The sequence below is a fragment of the Geotrypetes seraphini genome, chromosome 8, assembly GCF_902459505.1.
Source record: "Geotrypetes seraphini chromosome 8, aGeoSer1.1, whole genome shotgun sequence".
Classification (NCBI taxonomy): Eukaryota; Metazoa; Chordata; class Amphibia; order Gymnophiona; family Dermophiidae; genus Geotrypetes; species Geotrypetes seraphini.
The window spans coordinates 108,356,316-108,372,448 of NC_047091.1; the positions used below are offsets into that span (position 1 = coordinate 108,356,316).

At 48.3% G+C, this 16,133-nt stretch overlaps 1 protein-coding gene across 6 annotated transcripts in view; it reads right to left on the reverse strand.

Annotated features, from left to right (window-relative positions):
• Nucleotides 1-620: 620 nt before the first annotated feature.
• CHAF1A (chromatin assembly factor 1 subunit A) overlaps nt 621-16,133 on the reverse strand; it is a 215,236-nt gene continuing 199,723 nt past the window's right edge. For all 6 annotated transcript variants that reach the window (XM_033954408.1, XM_033954407.1, XM_033954406.1 and 3 more), the window contains 2 exons: nt 1,168-1,258; nt 621-1,027 (listed from right to left, as the gene is read on the reverse strand). In XM_033954408.1, coding sequence (XP_033810299.1) covers nt 1,020-1,027; nt 1,168-1,258 — 99 coding nt within the window. In that variant the 3' untranslated portion in view covers nt 621-1,019. The remainder of the gene's footprint in view (nt 1,028-1,167; nt 1,259-16,133) is intronic.

The following is a 16,133-nucleotide window of genomic DNA, read 5'->3' on the forward strand; positions in this document are numbered from 1 at the left end:
TTGGAAGGGGGAAGAAAGGGAGAGGCACAGTAACAGAGCAAATGGAAGATGCAGAAGGAAGAGAGACAGTGGATGGAAGGAATTGAATGAGAACATGAGGAAAGCAGAAACCAGGCAACAAAGGTAGGAAAAGAATTATATTTCTTTTTTTTATTTTGCTTCAGGATAAAGTAGTATATTAGTTGTGTTGATAAAAATTTATAAACATTAGAGGCTCTGGTAGAAACCCATTTGCAAAGTATGTATTCTTCCCAATTAATATTTTCAAATTAATAAAGTCTTTTTGCTTATTTGTAAATGGGTTTCTACCAGAGCCTTTAATTCAGTAGCATAATTAAATGAAATAACTATTTCTGAAGTTTATAGGGACGGGCGGGGACGGAGGGGATTCCTCGCGGGGACGGAGGGAATCCTCACGGGGACGGGTGGGGACGGGTGGGATTCCTCACGGGGACGGGTGGGGACGGGTGGGATTTCTGTCCCCGCGCAACTCTCTACATTGAACTAATGGCTAAGCGGTCTAGAAATTCGCTATTATGTTATGTACACAATCTTATACCTTTGCTACAGAAACTATTTTTCCATAAACAGACACTTTTCACCATTGCAGATAACTAATGTGAATTTTAATAATGCTTTATTAAAAACAGATTATATGCCATTTTTTACAGTTTCATTACAAAGAAGGAACTAATATGTATAATGAATCATGAATCATACAAAAAACTTTTCCTTTTGAGAACCTTCAGAAGATCTGCTTTGCAGAACAAAGTGCCATCTCTTTACATATTAGGAACTCTAAATATGTTCAAGTATCAGGTACAAAGCATTACAAAGGGGACCTTAAAAACATTCTAAAAAAAATCTACATACATACAAGGATGGGGGAGGGAGTTTAGTGGGAAGTGGCTATTGGGTATTCTTGTTTCCAGCAGAGACAGAGAGGTTATAGGTGCATCATTGCAGGGCTCAATCTCCATCTCCTTCCTAGGTTTGGAAGCAGTTTGTGTAGATGTATCCTATGAAACTGAAGGATGAGAAACTAGTGTAAGTGTCAAAATTGTTTCTACAGTGGTATTGCATAACTTTAGGGTTTATGGTTTTTGAACTGAACAGAAGCAAGACCAAATGTAAGAAAATGAATATTTGCACAGAAAAGCTTTTTACCTGGCTGCACATTTACAATCATACAGTCTGGATCCTCTTCCTCATCTTCCTCTGTATCTGCCTGAAACCCATCAGCTTCTACAGCTTCAGCCTGAAACAATAAGGTGGTTTAGACTATAGAAACATAAACAACGATGCTGTAGGAAAAAAGCCCACTATGAGCAAAACCACTCCTTTAAACAAATAAGAGCAGAAGGGGAAAATAGGCCTGTGCGATAGGCAATGCTCACCCTCATCTCCCCAGAATGCTTTCTGTGTAGGCAAGTGAATACAGCTAGAACAATAAAGTCCTTGGAAATTAATGCAGTGTTTTTCTTACTGTATGATACCCAGAGCAGAGCACTGTCTTCCTTCCAGTGGCGTACCAAGGGCGGGGGGTCCACCCCGGGTGCACACAGCCAGCCACCCTCCCTATTCTGCCGCTGCTGCTTTCCTTAACCAGCAGCAGCGACAATAAACAGGGGTGTCCGCGGGTGCTTACTCCAGCATTGTTCAGCTTCTGGCCGGTTCCCCTGCTCAAAGCCGCGGGCGTCGGCTCCTCACGCGATCTGTGGTTGCGTCAGAAACATTCCCTCTGACATCACAACATCAGAGAGAAGGCTTCAGACGCGGATCGCGTCAGGTGTAGATGCCCGCGACTTTGAGCAGGGGAACTGGCCAGAAATGTTGGGCAGGGAAGAGAACTGTTGCTGCTGCACAGGGAAGTGTGGGGGGGGGGGGGGGTAGAAATGTTGCAGAGGCAAGGAGGGGAGACATGCTGCTTCTACACAGGCAAGGGGGAGAAATGCTACTGCTGCACAGGGAAGGAGGGTAGAAATGCTGCACAGGCAAGGGGGAGAAATGCTGCTGCTGCAGCACCCAATTGGGGAGAGAAAGGGAAGGAGGGAGAAGGAAGACAAGGGAGAGGAACCAGAGATGCCAAGTCTATGGGAGGGAGGGAAAGGAAAAAAGGAGATACCAGACCATGGAGGGGGAGGGAAGGGAAGGAAGGAAAGGAGAAGAGAAAGAGAGAAATGCCAAAGCATAGGGGAGGAGGTGGAGACAGAAAAATGGAGAGGGGGTGAAGTTGAAATAAATCATGTGCAAAGGAGAGAAGGGACACAGGATATACAGTTTATTGAAGGGACATAGAAAGAGGGAAGATACCATATGGAAGAGAGAGAGGGTGGACAGTAGATGGAAGGGGCATAGAGAGCAGAAGCTGGGTGGAAGGGGTAAAGAGAAGGCAGATGTTGCATGAAAGGGAGAGAGGACAAACGCTGTATAGAAAGAAGAGAGCAAAGAGAAAATGATTAAAGCAGAAACGACAAAAGGTAGAAAGGTTTTTTTTGTTGCTTTACTTAGAATCAAGTAGTATTGTAACTGTATTGATAAAAGTTTATAAATAGGAAATGGAAATAAGGCAATTTTTTGGACTAAACCCCTTTCCTCAGGTCAGGACAGGATACTATAACAACAGTGTATTGTACTGTTCTGAAGAAAGATTTGGCCTCTGAAAGCTAATTGAAAAATGGATTAGTCAAATAAAATGGTATTTTCTTATTTCTCATTATTTGTTTTATTTCTAGTTGTTAAATTGTAAAGTGGTGATTGTTATGTAGCAGTTTTTTTTCAAATTTACATCAACTGTCTTTATATTTTGCACAGAATTAAGGGACATGTCACTGTTTCTGTGGTGTTGCATTTTATGCAGAGTCTGGTTTCTTGGTTCAGTTTAACTTTTGTCTACATATTTCTATTTTTAGTTTGTGATTATTCCATATTGGGCGAGGGTGTATCTCTGTTATGTGTGTATGAAAAGGACAGTTTTCAGTTGGCATTGACTGCAGGATCAATTGACTGTGCGGGATCTGGCTTGTTTAGTTTTACAATGTATGTGTTGGTGTTCTAGTGATCACTCCAGTGTTTAAGATGCTGCCTTTTCTTAGTACTCTCTTGTGCGATATGTGGATTGTTACTAAAAATCATATTTTTCATATAGATGGGGGGAGGGGGGTCAAAAAATGATGGGCCCCGGGTGTCACATGTGCTAGGTATGCCACTGCTTCCTTATTGTCCCACCAGACCAAGCGTAGATGCTTGAGTTATACCTTCCTGTTAGCAGGTAAAGATTGGGAACTATGATGTCATACCATAAGAACCTCTCACAGTTCCCAGAAAACTCAACATTGCCCCAGGTGCAAAACTTAGATTTTGAGCTAGAGGGATGTAATACGATTCCCATGCCCAGTCAATTCTATTGTGTCTCCACTCTGTCCCCATTACATTGATATAATTTCCTTACCCTCTCCAGTCAATTCTTTTCCATCTATGTATTATTGGTACCGTCCTTTCACCATCCCCTGTTTTCTTCCCCACCCCCATCCCACATTTAAAAGATCTTATAAATTCAAGCAAAACGTAAAATGCATCCCGTAACTTGTTAAACTTGTTTTAATCTGTTATTGAGAAAGTCATGGGGGAAGCCACTGCTTACCATGATTGGTAGCATGGAATGTTGCTACTCCTTGGGTTTTGGCCACTGGGAACCTGGATTAGCCATTGTGAGAACAGGCTTCTAGGCTTGATGGACCATTGGTCTGACCCAGTAAGTCTATTCTTATATTAAAATTTAATGCAAAATAGGCATAACTTTGTTAAATTTGCAAGAAAGCAATGTTACTTACCGTAACAGTTGTTATCCAGGGACAGCAGGCAGCTATTCTCACTAGTGGGTGATGTCATCCGACAAAGCCCCGATACGGACGTCTCACAAGCATGTCTTGCTTGAAGAAACTCAGAAGTTTCGAGATGCCCGCACCGCGCATGCGCCAGTGCCTTCCCGCCCGATGGTCCGGGCGTGTCTCCTCAGTTCAGGTAGCTAGCAGAGAAGCCAACCCAGGGGAGGTGGTTGGGACGTGAGAATAGCTGCCTGCTGTCCCTGGATAACAACTGTTACGGTAAGTAACATTGCTTTATCCCAGGACAAGCAGGCAGGTATTCTCACTAGTGGGTGACCTCCAAGCTAACCTCAATGGGATGGTGGGAGAGTTGGCAACTTAGGAGAATAAATTTTGTAACACTGTTTGGCCAAACTGTCCATCCCTTCTGGAGAAAGTATCCAGACAATAATGAGAGGTGAATGTATGAACCAAGGACCAAGTGGCAGCCTTACAAATCTCCTCAATCGGTGTCGATCTGAGGAAGGCTACAGAGGCTGCCATTGCTCTGACCTTATGGGCTGTGACCTTACAGGAAAGGGGTAATCCAGCCTGGGCATAGCAGAAAGAGATACAAGCTGCCATCCATTTGGAGATGGTGCGCTTCGATACAGGTCATCCCAACTTGTTTGGATCAAAGGAGACGAAAAGTTTAGGTGCAGTTCTGTGTGGTTTGGTGCGAACCAAGTAGAAAGCCAAAGCACGCTTACAGTCCAGAGTGTGAAGAGCGGATTCTCCAGGATGAGAATGAGGCTTTGGAAAAAACACTGGAAGCACAATGGATTGGTTGAGATGAAATTCAGAGACACTTTAGGCAGGAATTTCGGATGAGTGCGGAGGACCAACTTGTCATGATGGAATACTGTGAAAGGTGGGTCCGCCACTAAGGCCTGAAGCTCACTGACCCTGCAAGCAGACGTGAGGGCCACCAGAAAAACCACTTTCCAAGTGAGAAACTTTAGTGGAGCCTTGTTTAGAGGCTCAAAAGGAGGTTTCATAAGCTGAGAAAGGACAACATTGAGATCCCAAACCACTGGAGGAGGTTTGAGAGGAGGATTGACATGAAAAAGTCCTTTCATAAATCTGGAAACCACAGGATGAGCAGAGAGAGGTTTCCCTTGTAGAGGCTGATGGAAAGCCGCAATAGCACTCAGGTGGACTCGTATAGACGTAGACTTGAGACCAGACTGAGATAGGTGTAGAAGATAGTCCAACACAGAGGATAGGGAGGCTCGCTGAGGCTCCTTAGAATTGGAAACAAACCACGAAGAAAATCTAGTCCATTTTTGGGAGTAGCATTGACGAGTAGCAGGCTTCCTGGAAGCCTCCAAGACATCCCTCACCGCCTGGGAAAACTGGTGAGGAGTTACGTTGAGAGGAACCAAGCTGTCAGGTGGAGAGACTGCAGGTTGGGATGAAGTAGAGATCCCTGATGCTGAGTAAGCAGTGAAGGAAACACTGGAAGAAGGAATGGCTCCCTGCTGCAGAGTTGAAGTAGAAGGGAGAACCAAGGTTGTCTGGGCCACCGAGGAGCGATCAGAATCATGGTGGCATGGTCGGACTTCAGCTTGACCAGAGTCTTTTGAATGAGAGGAAAGGGAGGAAACGCATACAGAAAGCGATTCCCCCAATCCAGCCGAAAGGCATCTGCCTCGAGACGATGAGGAGTGTAGATCCTGGAGCAGAATTGAGGCAGTTTGAAGTTGTGGGGAGCCGCAAAGAGGTCTATTTGAGGCGTCCCCCACTGAGCAAATATCTGATGAAGAGGCTCGGAATGAAGTATCCATTCGTGAGGCTGGAGAAGACGACTCAGGTTGTCCGCCAAGACATTGTCCTTCCCCTGAAGGTAGACAGCTTTGAGGAAGGCATTGTGGCGAACCGCCCAATCCCAGACTCTGAGAGCTTCCTGGCAGAGGCAGGCCGAGCCTGTGCCCCCCTGCTTGTTGACATAGTACATGGCGACTTGGTTGTCCGTGCGGATGAGGACCACCATGTCGTGAAGCAGATGTTGAAAAGCTTAAAGAGCATTGTAGATGGCCCTGAGCTCCAGAAGATTGATCTGATGGGAGTCTGTTCGCACTGGTCCAGAATCCCTGAGTGCGAAGCCCATCCAGATGTGCTCCCCAGGCATAGGTCGAGGAATCGGTTGTGAGAACCTTTTGATGGGGAGGAGAATGAAACAGCAAACCTCTGGATAGATTCGAAGAGGTCATCCACCAAAGTAGAGACTGCCGAAGAGCAGGAGTGACGGTGATGTGTCGAGTCAACGGATCCGACACCTGACTCCACTGAGATGCCAGGGTCCACTGAGGAATTCTGAGATGGAGTCTGGCCAACGGCGTCACATGAACTGTAGAGGCCATGTGGCCCAGGAGGACCATCATGTGTCTCGCCAAGATGGACGGGCGAGAATATACAGACTGGCAGAGATGAAGAAGAGCCTCCATGCGCTGAGGAGGGAGGAATGCTCTGAGACGTATGGTATCCAGGACCGCCCCGATGAAGGGGAGCGACTGTGTAGGTTGCAGATGAGACTTGGGAAAGTTGATCTCGAATCCCAAACTCCGCAGGAACAGAATCGTGGACAAGGTCGCCGAGATGACCTTCGAGGCCGAGGGAGCCTTGATGAGCCAGTCGTCGAGGTAGGGAAATACCTGAAGACCCTGGGAGACGAGGACAGATCGAATGGAAGCACTCGATACTGCAGATGCAGATGTCACACCCGAAATCTGAGGAACTTGCGAGAGGCCGGATGAATGGGAATGTGAGTGTAGGCCTCCTTGAGATCCAGAGAGCATAACCAGTCGTTCTGCTCGAGGAGGGGGTAGAGAGAAGCAAGGGTCAGCATGCGAAACCTCTCTTTGACTAGGGATTTGTTGAGGACCCTGAGGTCCAAAATGGGTCGCAGGTCGCCCGCCTTCTTCGGAACAAGGAAGTACCGGGAGTAAAACCCCTGGTTTTGTTGGTCCACAGGGACTGGCTCGACGGCACGAAGCCGGAGCAAAGCCTGAGCTTCCTGAAGAAGAAGGGCGGTCTGAGTCAAGTTGGAAGGATACTCTCTTGGAGGGTGGTCCGGGGGGACCCGATGGAATTGAAGAGAGTATCCCTCCCTGATGATAGTAAGGACCCAGAGGTCGGTGGTTATGGCCTCCCAACGATGATAAAACTGATGGAGGCGCCCTCAGATGGGAAAAACAGGGGGAGGCAGAACGAGACTGGTTATGCCCTCGACGAGACAGTCAAAAAGGCTGAGGAGCCTTAGGGACAGTAGACGCCTGGGACTTTTGCTGAGCCTTCTGGGGGGGCTGCCGCTTCGCAGGTTGCCCTGCAGGCGGAGCTTGCCTCGGCTGATAACGCCGCTGATAGATCAATGGCGGTCGAGAGGGTCGAGACTGCTGAGGCTTAGGCTTCGGCCTAAGAATGGACTGGAAGGACTTTTCATGATCAGACAATTTCTTCGTGACTGTTTCGATGGATTTGTCGAAAAGATCCGCCCCAGCACACGGGACGTTAGCCAGGCGGTCCTGAAGATTCAGGTCCATGTCAATGGTCCGCAACCAGGCCAAACGGCGCATCGCCACAGAGCAGGCCGCTGCTCTGGCCGAGAGCTCGAAAGCATCATAGGCCAATTGCATCAACTGAAGACGAAGCTGGGACAGCGAAGCAACCACTTCCTCAAACTCAAATCGAGCCTGGGACTCGATGTATGGCGTGAATTTTCGAAGCACAGGTAGAAAAAATTCCAAATAGGTGGCAAAGTGGAAATTATAATTCAGGACTCGAGACGTCATCATAGCATTCTGATAAATGCGTCGCCCAAACTTATCCATGGTTCTGCCCTCGCGGCCCGGAGGCACTGAAGCATACACCTGGCCTGGATGAGACCGCTTGAGCGAGGATTCGACCAAGAGGGACTGATGAGAAAGCTGAGGTCCCTCGAAGCCCTTATGATGCACCGTGCGGTACCGAGCATCCAACTTTCCAGGGACCGCAGGGATGGAGTAAGGAGACTCAAAGCACCTCATGAAAGTCTGATCGAGGAGCTTGTGCAAGGGTAGGCATAAGGACTCGGCCGGAGGACGAGGCAAGTGCATGGTATCGAGATACTCCTTTGAGTATCGAGATCCAGCATCGAGAGTAATGTCCATGTCATCCGCCATTTGTCTGAGAAATGAGGAAAAAGACAACTGGTCCGCCAGCGCCGGTCTTCGAGAAGGACTAGAAGAAGTCGAGGCTTCGGGCTCCACCGAGGCCTGTGAGCAACAGGGCGAATAAAAAACCTCAGGGTCCTCGAACTCCGGTCCCGGAGGAGGAGACCCAGCCGAAGCAGAATATCCCATCCGGGGCAACTTCTTCTGAGGCGAGACTGTCGAGTGTCGAGAGGAATGCCTCGAAGAATGTCTGGATCGATGCCCCTCTCGATGCCTGGACGGGGATCGAGCCCGCCTGTGAGAATACTGGTCCCCAGAAGCCTCCAAGGAGCAGATAGGACTCGACGCTGTCGATCGAAGAGGTGGAAGATTCGGTGCCTCCCCAGAAGCCGCCCAGGCTTGATAGGGGGTCCGGAAGAACTCGTCCTGCCTCCTGCTATGCCCAGGACTGGGAGGCCTCGAAGGTGGACGCCACACTGTGTCATGGGGTGGAGTAATAGGCTCCAAAGGAGGCAGTTCACTAAGGGAGGCTTTTCTCGAGAGAATTGGTTCCAAGGGAGGCATATCTCCAGGAGAGGCCTTCCTCGATGGAATCGGCTCCAAGGGAGGCATGGCACTAACCGAGGACTGCCCCGATGAGCCGGACACTACCCGCCGCTCCTCCTCGCCGAGCAACGAGGTCGTGCGACGCGGAGGAGGAGGAGGGGGTGGCCCGCCCCTCGGGACCGGAACTGGGAGGTCACCCTGGATCGAGGCAATCAGCCTGGGACCCATTGTGTTCATGAGTTCCACAAACTGAGCCTCCAGAAGGGACTCCAACGAAGCCGATATGGAGGGAACTGCACCAAACGGGGGCCCTTCCGCACAGTCTCTGCACTCTTTCGGTGCAGCGTGCTTCTGCTTGCCAGTCTTCGGCACTTTAAGCACCACCGGTGAAACTATGGGGGCCGGTACCTGTTCCGAGGAGACAGAGGAAGGCACCGGCGCAGAGGATGAGGCCGAAACCGGCGTGAACGAGGCTGGTTTCAGAAGGCCCGAAGCAGCCAGGGAGGCAGAGGGCTTTGTCGACGAAGTCGAAGCACCAGTCGATGTCGAAGCTGTAGGATCCAAGGAAGCTTCCATCTTGAACATGGACTCCCACAGCAGGCAGCGGCGCTTAAACGCTCGCGCCGTCAAAGTGGAGCAAGGCCGGCACGATTTCGGAAAGTGATCCGGACCCAGACACTGGAGGCAGCGTCGATGCGGGTCCGTGAGCGAAATCGCGCGCTGGCACTTGCTACACTTTTTAAAACCGGTGATCGGCCGGGACATAGGCCGGAAAAGCTCCGCCGCAAGGTCGAAGGCGCGGGGCCCCAGCCACGCGGCCGACCCGGTGTCGGAAGGAAAACTTTTTTTGGGAAAAAAGAAATCAAAGAAAGAAACAAACGCACGGTAGAGCCAAAAGAACCCAACCCGCGGCAATATAGAAGGCAAAAAACAGATTCAATGGGCGCAGACTTGAAGTTAAACTTCTCAGCTCCGCGGAAGAAAAAGAACTGAGGAGACACGCCCGGACCATCGGGCAGGAAGGCACTGGCGCATGCGCGGTGCGGGCATCTCGAAACTTCTGAGTTTCTTCAAGCAAGACATGCTTGTGAGACGTCCGTATCGGGGCTCTGTCGGATGACATCACCCACTAGTGAGAATACCTGCCTGCTTGTCCTGGGATAAAAAGCAGTTACTTTATCTGTAACAGGTGTTATCCAGGGACAGCAGGCAGATATTCTCACATATGAGTGATATCATCCATGGAGCCTGGTACAGACAGTGTAACAGTATACTGTCGCTAAAGTTTTTGAAGGTCTCAAGACTGCCTGTACTGCACATGGACCAGTGCCTTCCCTCCCAATATCGGCTCACAGGACTATCAGTTTAAAAAAAAAAAAAAAATAAAAAAATTAAGAAGCCGACTAGGGTATACATGAGGGTTGTGAGAATATCTGCTTCCTGTCCCTGGATAATACCTGCTACAGTTAAGTAACTGTGCCTTATCCCAGGACAAGCAGGCATCATATTCTCACATATGGGACTTCCTAGCTGTAATTTCAAGGGTAGGAGGGAAAGTTGGCTATTAAACAGAAAATAAATTTTGTAAAACTGCTTGCCCAAACCAACTATCTTATCTGGAATGATGCCCTAGACAGTAATGGGAAGTGAATATTTGAACTGAGGACCAGGTGGCTACTTTACAGATATCCTCAATGGGAGTGAAATGTAGATGAGCTACTGAAGTTGCCATGGTTCTGACCTTGTTTGCTGCAACATGACCTTCCAGCTGCAGCCCAACCCAAGTATAGCAAAAAGCAATACAGTCCGCTAGCCATGTAGAGATAGTTCTCTTGAATCTCACCCGGGTGAGTGTGGTTGAGGTGAAATTCTGACACAACCTTTGGGAGGAACTTGGGGTGTGTCCAGAGAACCAGCCTGTCATGGTAGAAATTTGTATAAGGTGGATCAGATACGAATGCTTGAAGTTCACTGATCCAGCGTGCAGATGTGATACAAATTAAGGTAAACCACCTTTCAAGTGAGATACCTAAGGGAGAAAGATGTAAGTGGTCTAAAAGGTGGCCTCATTAGCAAGGCCAGTATGATGTTAAGATCCCAAGTCACTGGTGGAGGTTTGATTGGTTGTTTAATGAATCTGGAAATCAAAGGATGCATTGGGGCTTTTTTCCCCCCAGAGATGCATGAAAAGTACTGACAGGAATAAGATGTATTCTGACTGAAATAGTTTTGAGACCAGTCAGAAAGGTAAAGAAGGTATTCTAGAATTGATGGCAAAAAACATGTTTCTGGAAGTAATGAATTTCTATTACACCAGATAGTAAAACAAGTCTACCTGAAGCGGTAGCAATGTCATGTAGAGGGTTTTCTGGAAGTTTCAATGATGGCTGAAACCAATGCAGAGAAGTTAAAGGCATCTAATTGGTCAGATACCATGCTGTGAGAGCTATTGAATGAAGACAGGGATGGAGAGTGGATCCTTTGTTTTGGGGCCCTTCTAATAACTTTATTTCTTTAAAGTATTTGTGTTAGCCTCCTCCCCCACCTTTTGTCTGGTAGGCAGACTCTATTGCAGGTAGAGGTGGGGTTATAGCATTGGAAGCCCTTTGCTCTTTCAAACATGTACTTGAACTTGTTCTGTGACCTCACTGTTGTATGGGATGTATTGTCCATAATGTGACAAACTTTGAACTAATGGCTTCATATAGAAGGTCATATAGCAATTAAAGTGGTACCTCGGTTTATGAGTGCACCCTTTTGCGAGTGTTTTGCAAGACGAGCAAAACATTTGCAAAATTGGTGCCTCGGAAACCGAGCATGGCTCGATTTACGAGCGCCCCCCCCCCCTGCAATCCGAAACCCTCCCCCCAGCGATCGGGCACCCCCCCTCCCGCCGCTTCTTACCCTCATCTGGGCACCCCGAAGATTGGCCTCCTCGTCTGCTGGGCCCTGAACATCTGAACGTGAACTCGCAGGCCTTGAGACTGGAATATCCTCGAGGTCTGGCATCGGAGACCTCAAACGAGGAGTCGGTGGTCTGGTTGAGGTTGGAGTAGAGTGAGGCTTATCTTGCGAAGAATGAGGCCTGGAAGAATGCCTCGAACAATGGTGAGAACTGTGTCTAGAACCAGATCTCGAGGATGAAGGAAATTTCGTCTCGGAGACATAAGCAGCCGATGCCAACGTGTGAATAGGGCTAGAGGCTGTAGATTGAAGCTCCAGAGGCTTGGAGGAGGAACCTCGATGCACTCGCAAAGACTCTGCTCCTTGCTGAGAGAGTGAGGATTCTCGTCGATGCACTCGCAGAGACTCTGCTCCCTGAAAAGAGTGTGGAAGCTCCGGCTGGGACATAGGAAGCGGCTCAACCTTGCGGGAGTCTGCTGAATGCCCAGGCAGGATAATAGGAAGCAGTTTAGGACCCATAATAGTAAAGTACTGAAGGAACTGCTTCTCTAATATGGTCTGGAAAGAAGCCGGCAAGGATGGATCTGCGTCTGAAACCAGACCACCTGCCTTGGCTGGAGGTTCTCTCGAGTCAGTGTGAGTGTGTTTCGACTTAGTAGTCTTGGACACTTATAATCACCACCGGTGGAACTGACTGCTGAGCTATCTGACCTGAGGAAACAGGGGAAGATACAGCAGAGGACGTCGAAGCAAGAGCCGCTGCAAACGATGAAGGTTTGATGAGGCTCGAGGTGGAAGCAGGAGGCGCAGAAGGAGCCGCGATGGAAGTCGAGGTTGAAGAGCTTGTCCACCAAAATGCAATGATGTTTGAAAGCACGAGGCTGAAGTGTTTGGCAAGGCAGGCACGACCTTGGATGATGTTTCGGCCCAAGGCACTTGAGGCAGCGTCTGTGAGGGTCCGGGAGGGAGATTGCGTGCTGACACTTGCTACACCTCTTAGAGCCTGTAGCAGGCCGGGACATAGGCCGAAAAATAGCTGCCGCAAAGTCGAAGCTCGCAGGCTGCGGCTGAGCGGCCCATCCCGGAGAACGGACAGAAGAAGACAAAAAAATTTTTTTTTAAAAACTAAAAGAAATAAAACAGCGATTCGTGAAGAAAATACACCAACCGCGGTTGAAGAGAAGGCAGAAAGTGAACAAAGTTGAATGTAGAGAATCAAAGAAGGACTTCTTGGCTCCACGGAAAACTAAGAACTGAGGCTGTGCTGGGCAGGAAGGCACTTGCGCAAGTGCGGTGCGGGCGACTCAAAACTTCTAGTTTCTTCAAGCAAGTCTGTTTGTGAGGCGTCCGCATCGGGGCTCCGTTGGATGACGTCACCCACATGTGAGAATAGGCTGCCTGCTTGTCCTGGGATAATCTGTGATACAGAAAAAAGGATCCCAGCCTGAATCTCAGTGTGCAAAATCACGACGGAATCCATGATATGCAAAAAAGGATCCTAGCCTGAAGCTCGGAAGCCCTGCAAGCAGAGGTAATAACCACCAGAAAAACAGACTTGACCATAAGATCCATTAAGGATGCACGTTTCAGAGGCTCATAAGGCGGGCGAGCCAAAGACAAGGTTGAGATTCCAGATGGACAGGGCAGTTGCAGGGTGACCCAAAGCCTCAGTGTGCCTCTCAGAAAATGGATGACATCTGGATGAGAGGCCAAGGAGCCTCTTAGAGGTTTAGGGCCTAGACAGGAAAGACGGGCAAGCTGTACCCTGAGAGAAGCCAAAGCCAGGCCCTCCTGGAGAACTCCAGTATCCTGGGAACCAAAAGGATAGATGGATCCTTGAGTTTCTGGACGCACCATGCCTGACAACATCTCCAAACTTTTGCATAGATCGCCACCATGGACTTCTTCTTGCTACGGAGAAGGGTGGCAGTCTTGGCTGAGGAAAAGCCTCTGCAAACTAAGGCTGCGCACTCAATAGCAAGGCCATAAGACCAAAGTGGCTGGGATCCTGAAGTGCAATCGGGCCCTGCATGAAAAGACAAGGGAGTCTGAGTCCCTGGTCCAGCTGGCCGAACCAAGTCAGGGTACCACAGGAATCGCGGCCAGTTGGGCGCAAAGAGAATCCCTGTGGGTTGCTATTCTCCTACAGTCTGGCTTGTAGGAAAGAAACTGAATTCCTGGGCGCAGTCCTGAGATAATAGGAGAGGGACTCAAAGCATTGTTTGTTTGAGGCTTCCTACAAGCTGTCTAGCAACCATAGGAAAATAACCCACTAATCCTGGAACAGAACAGGATTGTACAAGAATGGGTTCTTACCCATTAGTAAGAATATTCACATCCTGCTTGTCCTCAGAAAATAACTGTTTTAAATCTACTTAAGTATTTTTTCAGTCAATGCATAATTAAACCATGAAATCTGCTACCTGAGAATTAGTAAAGGCTAGCAATTTTTCTACAGCCTGGATCCATTAACTATTATTTAGCCTGCATCTAGGGAAAGGGGGGTCACAAGATAGAAAAAGAGATTATGTACTTACCCTGGTAAGCTGTTTTTCAGTAGACAGGGGAGACATTCTAGACAAGTGGGTAGTATCCCAATGGCCATGTGCCGTATGCAGAAGGAATCCAATCCAGATTTTTTCTCTGCGACTCTGCTCTACTTCAATGCTCTCTAGCTCCACCTACAGTTAGTACCCAAATACTGAGAGCCACCTTACAAACATGAAGTAGAGACACCCATGGCAATGAAGACCATAAACAAGTGTTATGCTCAAGAATAAACATGAAAAAACAACAATCATAAACAAGTAACAAACACATCAAAGGAGCTCATAAACAACTCTTGCATAAAACAGTAACACATCAGTCTTCACGAGGGAAGATACAACCAACATTCCGGAACCCGAAGAGATCGTAAAAGGAGACCAAGATGAAAAGCTGGTCAATTTAGAGGTAAGCCAAGAGGATGTACTCAAGCAGATAGACAGATTAAAGAGCGACAAATCGCCAGGTCCGGACGGCATTCACCCAAGGGTACTCAAGGAACTAAAAAACAAAATAGCGGAGCCACTTCGACAAATATGCAACCTATCCTTAAAAACCGGAGAGATCCCGGAGGACTGGAAAATAGCAAATGTCACGCCCATCTTCAAGAAGGGCTCAAGGGGCGACCCAGGAAACTACAGGCCGGTGAGCCTGACCTCAGTCCCGGGAAAAATGATGGAGGCACTGATTAAGGACAGCATCTGTGAACACATCGAAAACAATGGGCAGCTAAAACCGAGTCAGCATGGCTTCTGCAAGGGTAGGTTATGCCTCACAAACTTATTGCACTTCTTTGAGGGGGTAAACAGCCAGGTGGATAAAGGAGAATCTATAGACATCATTTACCTTGACTTCCAAAAAGCCTTTGACAAGGTACCACACGAGAGACTGCTTAAGAAGATATGGAACCACGGTGTGCAAGGGGAGGTCCACCGATGGATCAAAAACTGGCTGGCGAACAGGAAGCAGAGGGTTGGCGTAAAGGGCCATTACTCAGACTGGAAAGGGGTCATGAGCGGAGTTCCGCAGGGGTTGGTGCTGGGACCGCTCCTGTTCAATATCTACATAAACGACCTAGAGGCGGGAACCAAGTGTGAGGTCATTAAATTTGCAGATGACACCAAACTATACAGCAGGGCTCAAACCAGGGAAGACTGCGAAGATCTCCAAAAGGATCTAACGCAGCTGGAAAAGTGGGCCGAAAAATGGCAAATGAGCTTTAACATAGGGAAATGCAAGGTCATGCATGAGGGGAAAAAGAACCCGATGTTCACTTACAAAATGGGGGGAACACCACTAGGGGTTAGTAACCTGGAGAGAGACCTGGGAGTGATGGTAGACGCAACACTGGACCTATGGTCTGCCTCAGCGGAGGCAACTTCTTATGTTCTTATATATACAGAGTTTCCCCAGCCCAAGGGCTAACATCCAAGAATCAATTTGGAGAAGCATAAACAGACAGGCAGGCGAAGGAAGGATAGGGCGGGAGTCTAGAATGTTTCCTCTATCTACTGGAAAAGAGCTTACCAGGGTATGTACATAATCTCTTTTTTCAATGCAATAGGGGAGACATTCTAGACAAGTGGGACATACCAAAACAGTTCCTAAATGCCAGGGCAGGCTAACTGTGCTGACCTGGAAAACCAAAGATCTAAAGGCAGAGTTCTGTCTCACCGCCACATCCACTCTATAATACTTGACAAACGTGTTCAAACAGGAGCAAGTAGCTGCCATGCAGATGTCCTCAAGGGAGACCGCACCAACTTCAGCCCACAAAGAAGCCATAGTCCTAGAAGAATGCATCTTAATGGAGACGGAGACTTGAGTCCAAGCCAGAATATAGGCTGACAAAATGGCACTACGGATCCATCAGGAAATGGTGCCTTGGAAGTGGGAGTGCCCCGCTCAACAGAAAGAGTCAGCACAAACAGGTCAGAGAGATGAAAGTTAATGACTTCCAGGTAGCAAATAAGCACCCTGATTACATTAAGTTTCTTCATAGGGCGATCTTGTGGTGGACCAAAAACTTACGCAGTTGCAATAAACTCGAAGTATATTGTTGCAAAAGAGGGACCTTGCGTTCAGGAAGATACTTCTGAAGAGCAGAAACCTGCTGAACCAA